This window comes from Austrofundulus limnaeus, unplaced genomic scaffold, assembly GCF_001266775.1.
Source record: "Austrofundulus limnaeus strain Quisiro unplaced genomic scaffold, Austrofundulus_limnaeus-1.0 Scaffold6, whole genome shotgun sequence".
NCBI lineage: Eukaryota > Metazoa > Chordata > Actinopteri > Cyprinodontiformes > Rivulidae > Austrofundulus > Austrofundulus limnaeus.
The window spans coordinates 4,580,843-4,597,340 of NW_013952408.1; the positions used below are offsets into that span (position 1 = coordinate 4,580,843).

A 16,498-nucleotide genomic window follows, 5' to 3' on the forward strand; every position below is an offset into this window, starting at 1 on the left:
TGCAGATTACAGCATCATTGTAAACAATGTTTGTATACACTTTAAAGTGTTGCCCTCATAAAARTTAGCGCAAGAGCTTGATGCTTTCAAATTTTTTCTGTGATCCCCCTTGTGTGTGGCCCAAGTTTTCCATTAGGTTTACAAAAAAACTGCTAAAGCGCTAGCCCCCAGTAGTTTTCAGACTTTATGTAGATGTTTCAAATAAAAGACTGTATGTGTAACTTCCTTTTCTTCAGCTAGCCATTATATTATTTTCTGTATCGGAAAAGTGTTGATAAAGTCTTTATGAATCTCCTCAGCATCATGTAGCTGACACATCAGTAAAGAGCACTTAGTAAACAAAGCAAATCAGTCATTGCCCAAAAAAGGCTAATTTTTTCCTTCAGAAAATAGTTAGGAGCAAAAAGACAGCCAAAAATAAATGAATTCCGTATGTGAATCCATCACGCTGCTGTCAACAAGATGCTGAGTGCAGGTTAATTTTTCTGAAACATCTGAATTAAAAAAAAAACATTTGAACCCAAATGTTCTTTGTGTTTAGGTAACATTCACTCATCGTATCAACATCCCAAAAGCAGCTTGTGGTTGTCCAGCAATAAGTGCAATTCAGCAGCTTATCACCAGAGTGGAGATGTTGGAGAGAGAGGTGTCCATGCTCAGAGCTCAGTGTGCATCCGGATGCTGCGGAGAGGGCTCTGCCATGGGTGAGTTGTGTCTAACACTAACGACAAAGCATATTTTTTTGAAAAAAAAAAAAAAAAAACAACAACAAAGCATATAAAGCAAGCTGTTCTTTTTGCTTATTTTATCCACTTTGATTATAGTTTTTGTTTTTGATTGAAAAAGCACCGAGTGCTCAGAGGCAAAGATAAATAGATTCAAAAGACAAAAAAAAAAAAGATAAAAAAACACAAAAAGTAGGTTGTTTTGACATGATGGGAAGAAATGGGTGCGATAAGTAAATCGGGCAGAAAACAGGAAACAGACAGAAGTAGATTATTGATTCCAGAGGGCAGACTGTTTTTCTATTTTCTTTATTTTTGTCTTTTTTTCCCCTAATCTTTGCCAATGTAGGGGAAAGGGTATGAAAAAATCCTTGATAGCCTGGCCATTATGATAAGAGAGGACTGGAGTGGACAGGGCTGCAGAATAAATTATAGTTAAAGTATCTGTTTCAGTAACAACCTTTCCCATTTCAAATATTCTCCAAAAACTCTTAACCTTTACTGGGAGAAAATTATTTTTTTCTCTGGCAGACATGATCAGAATCTGAAAGAGAAGAACGTGCTCAGCTGAGAAAGATTAAGACTGAGCCACAACTGAAAGAGGATATTCTGACAAATATTTTCCAAAGAAACCTTGATGTTTAATATTTTATCGACTGGCAATAGTTTTTTTTTTTAATACTGATTTTAATTTTTTTAAATGGGAGAAGGCAATGTGAATTAATGAGGAGCATTTTGTAACCCAAAGTGTCAAACCCCTAAATATGGAATCATGTCGTAATGTCATGCCATTAAATGTTGTATCTCCCTTCATTTTCAGGACGGTTGGATTTTGTCCCTGGATGCAGCGGCCACGGAAGCTTCAATTTTGATTTGTGTGGCTGCATTTGCGAAGAAGGCTGGACTGGCAAAAACTGCTCGGAGCCCCGTTGTCCGAATGACTGCTCCGGTCAGGGCGTGTGTATCGAAGGGGAGTGTGTYTGTGACCGGGACTTTGGTGGCGACAACTGTTCAGAGCCCCGCTGCCCCTCGGACTGCTCGGGCCGTGGTTTGTGTATCGACGGAGAGTGCGTGTGCGAGGAGTCCTTCACGGGCGAAGACTGCATGGTCGGACGGTGTCTTAATGACTGCTCGGATCAGGGGCTGTGCGTTAACGGGTCCTGCCAGTGCCGGCCCGGCTACGTGGGAGAAGACTGCTCACTGGTGTACTGCGCCAACAACTGCAGCAAGAAGGGGGTCTGCAAGGAGGGCTTCTGTGTATGCCAGGATGGGTTCGCTGGAGATGACTGTAACTCAGGTAAGTTAGTGTTGTCAGTTTGATTGCATGTAACAAGAAAATGTAGTTGGACGTGTTTCGATTCAGTGAAGCAAAAACTCACACTAAAAACGTATCCTCTTTTCCACTAGTGCACAAGTCTGAATGCTTAGTCTATAAAAAAACATTTATTTTAGAGTAAGAGTTGCAGCTGTTTCTCAGTGTTTGTAATGTGTCTGAGACGGGCGATAAGGGGCCCAGGTATATTTGTGTGAATTAAATTCATGCTTCTGATTTAGAGTGGAATGAATCTTTGAAATGTTTAAGCAGGAACAAAACTACTGCACACATATCTATTGTCCTATTTTAGCATCAAACACAAACATTTGCCAACCTGTCTACTGCACTCTTGTTTAATTGATTGTGTTGGAATTTTACAAAAGTTAAAAATGTTTGACGAGTATTTCTGTAGACAAACCTAAATGTGGGCAAACACACACAAAAGCATTCCATCCATCTTTCCATTCCCCCTGTTTTTTCTGTACAGAATCAGTGAACTTTGTGGTCTTTAAACTAGGTGTTGTACGTCCTTTACAAGTCGTCAGTTCATCACTTGTTAAGACAACCGTTAGCGTTGGTAATTTAGTTGCCAAACACCTTACATACATGTTTTTGGCCTGTGTGAGAAAAAAAGCCCCAAAAACCAGGAAAAATCCCACACATGTGCAGGGAGAACATRCAAATTTTACATAGAATGATCGCAATTGTGTTTTGAATCTGCAACATAGCTATCATGAATACAATATAAAAGTGCATTTCAGAGAAATGTGACGGCCGTGGCAGGTAATTTTAAAGTACGTCAGCTCAGCTTTCTAATGAAATGTGTTTTAACTAAACAGCCTAGTTACAATAAAAAAGGTGAAACCTAATTGAATATCAAAAACAAAAATGAAAACAATTTAAAATAATGCTAACTGGGTGAGAACTAAATATGCATTACTTTTTATTATTAATATATTTTTATGGAAGTTTGGTTTCGTATCAAGATTTCAAAGACTGTATCTTAAAACTTCAGGCACAGTTTGATTGTTGGTGAGAACATTCATATAAACATTGGATTCAAAACAGGCTGCAAGAGTTGATTCTGAAATCAAACCTATTGGTGTTGGTAAACACTAGGTATCAAAACAGCAGAAAATGGCTTTTGCAGCGCTCGCATGGTATATGATATGATAAAAAATTAATTTATTTATTTATGCTTTCTACGTGAAGCTGCAAAGACGCTGCTCTCCTGAAAGCAACAAGATTAGATTCAGAGGAGAAATTAAGTGTAGATACATTAAACTAATGGAGTTTAATTCACATTCATACAAAAGCAGTCCTACACATGCATCCTTACTGCCCCTGTACACAAACACGAGCATCATTAAAATCTATCTTTGGACCACGTTGCACTGTAATTCACTGGCAAGCCACACTGGGCTTGCTCCACATACACCATATTATTTATGGATTATGGTTCTATATATTGTTAATCAGTAAAAGTTAAAATATGCCAATAATAAATAAACAAATGAGAAAATGTATAACCTTTTTATTTGCAGCGACAAAAGCAGTTTTTAGATTGTCAGTATTAATTTGTCTTTTTAATTAATTGGGTTATTGGACCAGTGCAATGAATGTTTTAAAATTGTGTCAGGAAGATTACAGCAGGCAAATCATATTATAGAATAATGTTCATAACAATAATAATAAATTATTTATGAGAAAGGAAACAAGAAACAATAATGTGTCAATGTTTAAATGTAAGGTGGATTCCACTGGTGAGAAAAAAATCCTTGCTTCAATATTTTTAGTACACTCATAAGCCGGAAAAATAAACTTGTCTGTGCTTCACATACAAGTGGTTGGGGGTGCACGGCTTGGTGGACAGCAGAAGGTCTAACAAGATTCATTTGTCAAAAGTCACATTCATCCGGGGTGCAAACTGTCACATTAGCTGCAGCTGAGACAGTTTAGGAGCTGTGCGCTTCTTTGTTCAAAGCCGACTCGCCATGCCAAAATATCACATCCTCTTCTGCCATTTGAGGCACCTGTCAACAAAGTGACGGATGGGGACGGACAGAGGAGCGAGCGATAAAAAGTCAGGGACTGGAAATTGGATCACTGAGGCTGATTCTTCCGCTCTGCTCTCCCATTTAATATCTATACCAAGTGTGAGAGATGAATTGCTTATTTCTTTGTAATTAGCCGGTGCTTGCAGGGGGGAGTTTGCTGAATGCAAAACGAGAAGTTCAATTACCAGAGGCATGCCGGGGTGACAGGCTTAAGTGTTTCATGTTATCAGAAGCTGAAGAAAACGGCATACATTTTTGCTTCAATTATGGTGGCTTATATTCTCTCACCATGAAAAATAATAGAGACCGTTGAATTTAAATTGGAGGTTTGGGTCATGGGGAGTGAAATAGCATGTATATCTTTACATAAAAGTACTGACATTTCCATCCACAAAGCAGATATCAACTTGCATTGAAGAGGGATTTTGAGTTCTTATTGCAGATTCTGTGGCCATTCTCATGAGAMGCAGTGAGGACGTCAGTGACAACACGCATTTACATTTACGTTTCTTTTTAAACGTGAGGTGTATATCATAACAGTAAAATAACTGATGCTGCCCTGTTATATCTCTAATGTATTGCTTTCATGAGAATGCACCTATAATGACATTCATGGATTTGCAAGCTAGCAGCCTTTTTTTTGGACATTAGTTGTTTCAGCTGTTATAATTAGAAAGTCAGTRTATGTAATGTAGCTTTATTTCTTTATAAAGAAATGTAAACAAAACTAAAATATATTATATTTTTAAAACTATATGCAAAAAATAGAGTAAAATCTTTTGTTGTTACACATTTAAGCATTTCTTGACTAAAATTTGATTATTGTAGTTTTTTACATATTTATTTGCATTTCTATAGACATAAAACAATTAAAGGGGCATTATCATGGAAAATCAACTTTTTTGAGTTTTATATCATGTTATAATGTTATACTCTCATAAAAATAACCATGCCCAAAGCCTTGCTTTGACTCATTCATGCATGTTTGAGAAATCCTGCAGTGTTTTTAGGAAGCCATCCTGAGGAGCAGAATGACAGGTGGGGACCAGAAACACCCCTGGGACGTGTCTTTAAGCCAAGCTTCCTAATCGTGGAGCACAACTCCCCACCCCCCACCCCACACACCCCGCCCATGACTCCTGTGGGCTCTCGGCAGTAACAAAGTGAAAGTGAAACTTAAACTGTCTGTTGCTCCCAACACTACTTCTCCCTCAGAGAAGCTCTTTTTCAGCCCGTTTTTCACCGTAGCTCAGTTAATTCTTTACCTAGTGATCTTGCAAGACAGATTTGATGTTTTTAAAGGTCCAAATGCAGGAGATATTATTCCTGTCAGATTTAATGTAGAGTAATGTATTTATTTATTATTTGGAGGACTGTAAACATTGGCACTTCTACAGCAATAACAGCATGGTGGAAGACACCGGTCTCTGTACTAAAAACTGCTTCTGGGAACTCCATCAATTCAGCTAGACTGCATTTACATCTTTGTGATGTTAACACACAGTTTTAGACCTTACAAAAGTTCTGTCTCTAGGTGTGAAATAGTGTTCATCAATAGACTCACAGTCATCTCATCCAGTCCACTGGGAATGGACATTAGCAGAAATGAAAATTCTGTTTGTCAGACCTGCAGCAGATTGGCTATACTCTTCTTTTGTTGACATMTTTTAATTAATTTGTCAATAAAAATGTTTCTGCACCATTATATAGTTGTAAACTCTTCTGTCAAAGTACAATAGGCTGCTCTGGAAGCTGGAGGGGGGTTGGGTGTGAAGCGCCTCATTTGAAGTTAAAGAGACAGCATCAAAAGGAGTTGAGMTGAGACACACTTCGGAGGAATTCAGACCAAAGCATTGCAATTCCACTTTATATAGACCCCAATTAAATGATTAAAATGTGGAAAAGAGGGATTTAAAAGCAATAACAAATTTGAACTCTGTTTTTTTTTTTTTGGTGAACTGAACAGATGTTGAAACTTTGTATAAAGAAAGCCCCAGTGTAACCACTTAAAGTGAGAATGTGAATAAATAAAAGGTAAATATTGGCCTCACTTCACTGACTCCACACATAAACTACAAACTATTGTTTTTTTCATGTCCAACTTTTTAAATAATTCCTAACAAAAAAAAAAGAGTTCAGCCTGGAGATTCATTGGCCTTCTGATGATGAACTGACTTCTGTTGTGAGTTTGAGTTTTGCAAATAAAGGTCTTAGTTCAGATGATGCTGCTGTATCCGCCTGTAACAACACACTGATTAGACCTAATGAGACTCACAGACTTCAGGTGAGATTCACTAATAGCCTTCAGCAAGTTGCTCCTTTTGAAACAAACCACTGGAAGAATACACTCTTGAAAGATTATTTTATTTTGTTTTTCTCAAAACCTAAAACCAAGAGCATTGAGCATACAATTAAAGATAATATAAACAGAGTACTTTGCATCTTCTCATTTGTGTAGAGAATCTTTTTTACACAAGTGGTTAGTTTCTGATGCCTTTAGCATTCATCAAAAGATTTTTTCTTCCGCCGTACTTTTTTACTTCATACATTAAGCTTATTGTATTATCCTTTATTGCATGCATTGTGAAACTTTACCATTTTAAGCATTGCTGACAGATTTTCCTCATCTTATTTACTCTGTCCTTCACTTTCAACTGGTGCTACATCTTTATTTTTAAGTCGATCATCATTTAGCTCTCAGAATGGCTTTATCTCATCGCTCTTCTTCTATCAAGTCGATTGCCTCTGCTTCCCTTTGTTTGTGATTTCCTCCTGATACCCATCAAAGTTGAGTCGAACTGATGAAATAAATCTAGCTGAGAATGCTGGAGGAGTTGTCCCCACTGCTTTGAAATGAACAAGCTGCTGCACAGCATGTGCCCATCTGTCAGACGCGTGAGAAAGTAGCTGAAATAGCTACTAAAGTGCCCAAAAGTTCCCAGAGGAGGACTCGGTACTGTGCTGCTGTGTCCTGTTTCGCAGGGGTGAGAGGTTGTTTATCACACCATTACACTCGCTGCTCCTGTACTCGTGTTTGTCTCTCCCGTTCTGCTTCGCCCTTGTTGTCTTTATCTCTCACTTGATCATCTTTCAGCGTTAATTATTCACTCTCGTCACGCACCTCTCCTCTCCTGTTCTCCTCCTCGGAGCCGCCAAGACTCAGACGGTTGGTCTCTCCTGTCTCACGCTTTCCTCTCGTATGTCCTTCACTCGTCTCCCCTCCTCCCCTTTGTTCTTCGTAGCAGGAGGAGCTGTAAACACTCCTGTTTATGGCTCCGTGTTAAGAATCAAAACCACATCTTGGGTTTATGGCTTAAAAATCTCCACTTCAGCCATCTTTCACTACAATAAGCCTTCCCTTACTTGAGGGAGTTTGCACTCACAAATAGGAGGTTGTATATTCTGTCTGAAGTGTCTTTAATTATGACAGGTACAGTATATACGTAGTTTTGTTAGAGACTACCTGACTGTGTGCTCTTGAGTATGCAAGTGTACAAATGTGGAAGGCTTTTGCTTTGCTGCGTGAGCAATTATAAACTTGCAAAAATAGAAAAAAAAGCTGCAGCACTTCAGCGATTAAAGTAAAACACAAATGTTTTGATGTTATGATTGATCTTAATTTCAAGTGCTGCAACCCACTCTTGGCAAACTTTAAATTCAGTAAGAAATGATGGTAATTCAAATCACACTTGCTGACCGACCTTGAAACATATCCACCACTCAGCAGATTTTTTTTGCATCAGTCTTTTAAGAGTTGTTTTCAATCTCTTGTTTTTAATCAAAATCCGACTAACTTTATTTCCCAAGCATGCGCCTCATTATGACTAAGAAGTAAAGAAAACTCAGTGACTATATTGCAGAGATTTTATTTTTAATGCCTTATTTTTTTATTTATGCACACCTGCTGTCTTAAATGTCAGAGTTTTAAACAAAATCATCTTATGCTGAGAAGAGACACAGATATATCCATTTTGGATGAACCTTGTGAATGACATTAGGCATGATCTTGTGGGATATTTTGAGATCATTCAGTGCTCAGAGTGGGTTTTGGCAAAACRTATCAGCTACTCCTAAAACTTTCAGTGCAATTTCTGTAAAACTGGTTAAATTATAGCCGTTTCTGTTTACTAAGTTCACTTGGCTTCACTACCACTACAAGCTCATATGCACAGATATAAGTGAAAATGTTATCGCCTTCAGCAGTGAAAATGTATAACGTGTGTAGAAATGTGTGGTTCCAAGATTGCCAGACTATCAAACKGCACCCCTGGCATCCTGAAACGTACCCGAAAACAAACTGTTTGATTTCCCAGTTCTTGTATTAGATTGTGAAATTCTCTGTTCTTGACATCATAATATATGAATGCATTTTTTTAAATTTATTGTTTCAATTCTGGAAAAATCTAGAAATTATRAGAGTTTGAAAATATCTGCAACAGAAAGAAAAAAATGTATTTTTTTTTCTTAGAAATACCTTTACTTGGAAAGCACAGAAGAAAACCACCACAAACTTGTAAACATACTAAAAGTTAAGAACTTATGCAGTCAGCCTGCAGAACACTGTAAAGCTTTTCCAATCACCAYGTCTGTAGTCTTTTTATTGCAATCTAATTAATCCTAATACATATATGGTGGTTAATATTTCTAAAAATTAAAGCAATATGACATCCTCATCCAKCTCAATTTGAACACAACAAACAAATAATGTTGCCAGAAATTATTTGATTATTTGATTTGTACATTTTGTACTGTGTGATGGTGTGACATAGCCAGGGACTTAGTGCCATGACTCCAGTATCAGKTCCTGAAATAGCTCCTCTGTACTTATACAGATTGGCTACAAACCATATTTTAATCTTGATATTTGATCTTTGACAATATTTTCWCAAACCTCTGGCAAACAGGTGGCTGATTCTGACTGTCATATTGTTAGCAATAGCAAAATCATTAAGTGAGTCCACAGTTATGTTGTTCAGTTTGTGAATACGGAGTGAAAAATAGACATTTTATTTGTTAGTGGTTTCACATTAGCAAGCAATTGTTTATTTTTTTTACTTTCTTTAATAAATTAATAAAAATGTGACATTCATATTTTAATAATGTTTTGTAACTCAACAGTGGCACCAGCCATGAACCTGAACATACGAGGGGTAACGGATCAAACCGTTGACCTGGAATGGGAGGGCTCTGTCATGGTGACAGATTACTTAGTGACCTACACACCAAGCAGCCCTGGTGGTAAGTATCAATCTGAACTCAACTCTCAAAACAAGGTACACAATAGTTTACATGTTTTATTATTTCATTGTGTCCTGCTAGACAAAAAATAATGAAAATAAAAAGTGCATCCTCGTATCGGCTTTTGTATCTGCTGTCTTTTCTCTCTGTCAGGTGTGCAGCTAGAGATAAGGCTTCCAGGAAACACAACCTCATGGACGATCTCAAGGCTGGAAGCAGGCATAGAGTACAACATCAATGTGTTCGCCGTCATCAACAACACAATCAGCGTTCCTGCCAGTCTTACAGTTTGGACCTGTGAGTGCTGGTACTGTGTTTGCTGTGCAGCTCTACTTTAGATTCTGCTACACACGATCATGTTAGGTTCAGGACTAAATATATCATTTACCACCTTAGTTCATTAGACAGTAATGGAAACCTATAAAAAATCTATAAATATAGAAGAACATAAGTTGCTCCTCTGTAAAGTCTGGCAGTGATTTCCACCTTTGAGAACTGCTTAGTGTCACCCACTCACACACACACAAACATGCACACACTGGCAGGTATTAATGCCAAGTCCTTGGATCTGACAAGGAAACATGCCAGTTATTTCCATGCTTACCAAGTGTGCAGACTGATCAAACCTCTGAGTAAGAGCCTATTCATTATTCCAGCCGATGTGGGCTTGCACAAACATATTTCCATTAGTGCAATCGCGGATGGTAAAATCAGCCTCCATTTCACAGATAAGTGAATTTCATTTCAGCGATGGTAGAATTTTGAGCAATAAAGTCAATTCAAGGCAATTAAACTTGATAGAACCATTTTTCAGCGAGGGTGTGATTTATTGCGTTGTCTTTGTGAAATTAAAAAAAAAGAGAATTTGATCATCCGGAAAGATGTTTAGTAACACGAGGAAGTGATTTTGATATTTTGCAGAATCAAAGTAGGCCCGTGAGTTGTTTAGTTTCACCAAATGAATTAATGTTACGTTTTTAGACAACAGTCAGTGTATATTTGGGTTAAATCATAATCATATCCTATACATCACATGTTAAGTTTGGTTTTAATCACTGTATTTCTATTCAATTTAATCCTTTAATGCAACAGCAAGCTCCCAATAAATCAGAGCAGTGTTTGGGAGCTGTAGGGGTGTCTTGAATTCCATGGAAGCAGAGATTAAACAGGATACTGCGAACGCTACTGTAATTTAAATAGTAGCTTTTGTCTAAATCAGTTCTAATTTATTCTAAAAATGYTAAACTAAATAGGGGTGGGCAATACAGTTTTGTACAAATGCAAGATTTCTAGAAAATGTCTGAACAAGATCCTAAATATAATGTTAGTGCAGTGTCATTCATATTCATAAAACATGAAATTAAAGAAACATGTGGCAGAACAGATAAAAAACAATGGATTATATATGGTTTAGATAATATGGTTTTAGATAAAGTGATGATTTATGGACTGYGTGAGTCTCAGAAGAGCAACAACATGTTTCTGGGACATTTCCAGATCTCTCCAATCCAGATGGTTTAGTCTTCAAATCCATCACAGAGACGTCGGTGGAGGTCCAGTGGAAACCGTTCTACTATTCCTTTGATGGATGGGAGATCAGCTTCATCCCCAAGGTAACGCAAAGTTGTGTGAACACTCGAGGGTGGTTGTGCTTTTGCTTATTATGCTGCAGCACTCATGCAAGCATGTCAGGCATATCTTTTAGAGTTACTGTTGTTGTTCAGAACACAMGTCTAATCCAGTAACTACAAACATCTGTAATCAAATACATTAACACCATWTTCATGTTTTGACAGTTTCTAACCAAATGAACCAAAAAAGAAATATTGTTATTCTTTTGGTTTTAATCCAAACTAACATCAGACTCTTGCGACTGATGTCATTAATGCTACTCTACATCTTTGCTCTGCACACATTTGAAATGTTTCTGTTGTTTTATTTCATCAGTTGTATTAGTTGTWTTAGTTCACAGTTGTCAGCAGACATGTATAAACTTTATTAAAACATATACCTAATTTTAACAGAAATATTTCTAAATAAACTGTTACAATACCTGAGTTTTAGTAAAGGTGACATATGCAAAATCTTCTTTTTAGCTGTTAAATGCATTTTGTTGTGTATTTGGAGTCTCTAGGAGTGGAGAAAAGTTGAATTTAATCTCTCCTGTTGCGGCATGAATATCTTAATATTCTGTTTGAGTGATATTTYATCTCTATTTTCTATGACTTTTCTGAGCTATTACATCACAATWCATRTATTCAATGCAAATRCCAAACAAGGTCTGGACTTACCAACTACAATTTAGTCGTCTTCGTKCTCCTCTAGCTCTGAGTCAGACTTTGGATCCWACATGTAAGGCTGGATGGACACATCTTCCATTGTTGACATCATTTAATTAATTTATAAATAAAAYGTTTATGCATTRCTTTGTAGTCGTAAACATYTCTATCAAGAAGCTGGAGGGGGTGGGGTCTGAAGCGCCTTGTTCAGATTTAAAGAGRCAGCYTCAAAATGAGTTGATCTGAGACTTWCCTCAGAAAAGGGGYGAAAGAGGGGCTTGTGGGGTTATAATAAGGAGGATTTTAGACCAAAACATTTYAGTTCCACTTTATACAGAGCCCAACAGGATGATTTAAATATGAAAAATGATTTAAAAGCCCATGCTTCTTTTACATAAACAAGTTCATAAACAAAACAATTATACTGTAATTACCAACATCACTTTTTTTTAAATTCTTATATTTTTTTTCAGCTAATACACACAAAAATCCATAATTATGAAGCTATAGTTTTTAATATTAAACTTTGTATTATTTTTTTAGTTTAGTGTGAAAATACCACATTTGATGTTCATTTATAACTTTTGTTTGTATAAAAACAGGATAATTTTTTTGATGGATTTAGAAATTCTTGGCACTCTGCTGAAACCCCATATCAGATTTTCTGGAGAAAAAAAAGTAGATTGTCTTAAGCTTTTTGCCAGTTAGATGGATAAGCTGTTAAACTTCAACCATATCAAGGTCAGGTTCAAAGCCATGAAGCGAAACCTCTCTTTCCATCTCCTGCTGTAACTCTAATCTTCCCTCTCACAGTAATTGTTTTTTTTTTTCCTTGAAGGTGTTTTCAAGAGGCATATCTGATGGTTTGCTGGGACATTGTGACCCAAATTTGATTTTGAAATGTTTTTTTGGGTCTATTCTTTTCCAATTTTTTATGAACATCTGTTTATTTAAATGATAAAAAAAGGTTACCTACTTAGCTTTATTGGCTTAAGCCCTCCTCTTTTTTTCACCACAGATTCTTCTTCCAGCGTTTGTCATCTCCAACCTTTCCAACTAATCTCCTGATTAAACTTTATGCGCGCCGCCTCTTACTTGATATCTGCACCTCCTTCCTCTCGGACTACCCTCCATCTTTTTCATTTTCCTGTAAATGCTCGTTCCTCAATCTTTCCTCACATTCTCCCTCTCTCTCTCCGACCACGAGGGAAATCATATTAAGACTTGGCAGGCCCACCCCCCGTGGATTTAAACCAGCAGTGGGGATTGTGAATTTTGACAATCTCCTAATGGAAGGAGGCATTAAAGCTTTGGCTTGTGTGAACAAATGCAAAATTTATTAAAGAGGAAACAGTGCAGGAGGAGGGGTCTGAGTGTTCAAGACGTTAATGTTGTTAGAAACAGTAACAGCAAACTGTATACAAATCATAAAATATATACTGCTGCTGTTTTATAGCATGCATAGACACCAAGGACATGTATAGTTTTTGGAACACAGTATTTTCAGCATTAAGAATAATACTGAATTTAGGATTTTCCTTTTGAAAAAAAAATATGCATTTTTTTTAGTTTAGATTTAAATTCACTAAAAGAGCATTATAGTTTGAGCTTATTTCTAGTTAGCTTGAAGCTTGCAGTTAAAGCTTAAAAATCGACACTCAATAAAAAGGTGCATTTTTTAACTATTAAAGAAATAATGTCCTCCCTGCACAGTTGTGCGTTCTTGCACTCTTCTGTCATTTCTATCCCCAACCTTGCAATCGTTTAAACCCTTTTGCTGGATTTACTATGATTTGGCTCGACTGACACTTAAAAGTGGACAAATACTCTATCAAGTCCAAGAACCTCTCTTACAATCTCAAAGGAACTTATTTGTATTCCTCTCCTACTTTTTCTGCACCTCTTCCCCTAAGTTTCCAGATTGTCAGCATGACAGTTTTTTTTTTTTTTTTGCATTAACTTGCTCTCAGGCAAACTAGCAGTGCTGAAACAGAAGACAAAAAAGACGTTTGATATTCGGAATAATTCAAACTGAAATGTCAGCTGTTTGTTTTATGAAACACCTTCCTTCCAAATGAAAACTGTAAAGTCTCAGCAGGATTAGGAGCAATTTTGAACAGTTTAAAAGCTTCAAAATTTGAAGGTTGTTACATTCTTTTAAACACAMGAAAACCATTTCCAGCTTGAAAGTTTTATTTAATTTATAATGAATGTAATTGACGTTGCAAATTTTTGATCATTAACCACTCACTATTTAGAAAATTATTTTAAAAATTCTATTAAAAAGACAGAAAATAGTAATTTATGTAGCTCATCATTTTATCAAATGAATTTTTTAATCACCATTTGTTGAATTGATTGAAGACTCAAGAGGGTAAATTTTAATGACAACAACATGCTCTAATAAAACCACAACCATTTCAGACGGGAATGGCAATTAAATAGGTAAAATATTCCCCGAATGTAAACAGAGTCAGAGGGAGAACAAATTAATCAAAAAAAAAAAAAAAAAGCAAGGATGAAAGTGTGAATGCAAAGATTTTCTCTCTTCTTCGGAAAACAAACCACAACTTAAAGCTATAAGAATGAGAGTAGACAGAAGCAGAGTAATTACGGGGGAGGAAGTCATCAAGTGGAGAGCATTACATCAAAAGTTGGGGCCGAGGTCTTATAGAGATGAGCTGTGCTGAGATATTCCAACATACTGATTTCCAAATGTATTCTAAACAAAGGTGGGGAAGATTTGCTGCTTTCTAAACCAGTTTATGTATAAAAATAAAGAAATAAATAATTATAAATAAATGAATAAATTTGAATAAATTAACCCCCAAACATTCCTTTAATGATGAATAAATTGTATTAGAAGCCTAAAATCCTTAATCAAAACATAGGAAAATCATGTATTTTGACAGCTATTATGGCTTTAACCTCCTGTTAGGGATTATTTGTTGGCTGCAGCTGCTAGCTTCTCTGTGCCAACATAATAGGGGTTATTTAATAGTAATAACAGGACTGGCCGGCACACAATGGGAACAATAGATGATGAATCTCCAAGAAGCTCAGTGCAGATATGAAAGAGACTGTAGCRAATTCAGTTTTTTAGAAATCACTCACCACCCAATTTTAGATAATTTTCAATTCCAAGATCATCGATCCAAGGAAATGATTGGAATCACCAACACAAGTACAATCTGAACATTATTGTTGTTACTTAGATTTAGAAAATACATGGTGAGATTGTGAGGAAAYACATAGTTTGGGTTAACCATAAAATTTAGACTGTCCAAAATATAAATGTTAAAATAAAAAAAGTAAAAAATGGAAAAGGTAATAAAAGCTACTTCAAAGTCAGGAATATAAATTTGGATTTTTAATTCATTTATTAAAACAAAACATACTACATGCATATGATAAAGTATTATGTTGTAAAACAGAGGTCCAAAACCTTGGTGCTTGTGATCATTTAGATTAACCTTTTCAGAATGGGTAATGTTGTTGTGGTCATTTATTTTGTTTACAGTTTTTAAATTTTATTAGTCAAGGGTTTCTGCCTTTTTTTGTGGACATTTAATATAAGTTGTTAAGGGCAGATTATGCTTATTTATTACTCCCCAGGTGGGTAATTCAGTGGAAGTGATTAAATTACAACTAAAATTAAAACTGTATTCATGGAAAGTAACAAGCTGTTGTGTGTTTTGAATTGATAAAAACCATCAAAGTGCAGCTGGTTTGGGTTCTCAAGCCTGCAGTAGGTAAAAACATCTGTCTGTCAGCAGGAAGTGCATTTGCAACTCTGGCTTTTTCAGAACAGCTGGTTATAGCCGGGRCAGTGTATTGATGAGTGACAGGTTTTTGGAAATGCAAAGTGCTGCCTCTGCAGAACACGGCCTTAGAAATATCACTGTTGCACACTCGTTTCTGCAGGGAAATATGGTTTGGAATTTAATGTGCAAAATCATTTCAGGTTTTTCAGTTCACAAACGGCCAGAAAAGGCTCCAACTTACTGTATGTTTCAGAAAATGTACTGCCTAGCTCAACATTCCTTCTTGCTAGAATATATATTTTTTATTCTGTCATATTTTAATTTACTGTATGTTTTTTGTGTCACAGTTACTGTTGCTAATTAAAAATAATACAGTTTACGTTTCAGATTTGTTTTGTTTTTGACACATTCCATCTGTCTCTATTTATWTTAAGGACAATGATGGAGGCATGACAGCTCAGCTGCCCAGCACCATCACCTCATTTGTACAAACTGGTTTGAGGCCAGGAGAGGAGTACGCCGTGAACCTTGTGGCGCTCAGAGACCAGGGCCGAAGCCAGCCGGTCACAGCTACATTCACAACATGTACGTATGTTTAAATAGGAGCTACAAACTACTCACATCGCAATGATATGGATTGTGATTCTGCGTAGAAGCAGATTATATTAGTTAAAACATCCATTAACCACAAGGTTAATGGTGACAGAYTGTTTTACAAACATTGAAAACATCACAAATGATTCAGTGCGTTTAACTCTCAGAGGTTTGAGATTTATTTGGCACAATTTGGCACACATATGGCCCAGAATGCAATTATGTTGCCTGTCATGTAAAGCATGGTCACAGAAAAAAATTAGGTGCTTTAATAAATCATACATATTGTTAAAAAAAAAGTGTTCAAGAGCCAAAATGTTCAGAAGCAGAAAATGAAAGAGTCTGACTTTGAGAAGTTTCTAATGATTATTGTGTCAAATTTTAATATCCTTGTGCTCATTTAGCTTTGAATATGATAAATAATGCTCTGCTCTTGATTTTATAATTTTTTATTGCTTTTAAGGTTTATCTTTAACATTTTTTGTGATCTACTGTACATAATTACTAAATAAATAAATAAATAAAT

General features: G+C 36.3%; 1 protein-coding gene across 5 annotated transcripts in view; it reads left to right on the top strand.

Moving 5' to 3' along the window:
• Positions 1-16,498, top strand: part of tnr (tenascin R (restrictin, janusin)) — a gene marked incomplete at its 5' end in the record, with an annotated part of 189,852 nt that overhangs the window by 114,485 nt on the left and 58,869 nt on the right. For all 5 annotated transcript variants that reach the window (XM_014031472.1, XM_014031503.1, XM_014031494.1 and 2 more), the window contains 6 exon segments: positions 542-704; positions 1,546-2,022; positions 9,216-9,335; positions 9,489-9,632; positions 10,833-10,948; positions 15,813-15,963. In XM_014031472.1, the coding sequence (XP_013886926.1) occupies positions 542-704; positions 1,546-2,022; positions 9,216-9,335; positions 9,489-9,632; positions 10,833-10,948; positions 15,813-15,963 (1,171 nt within the window).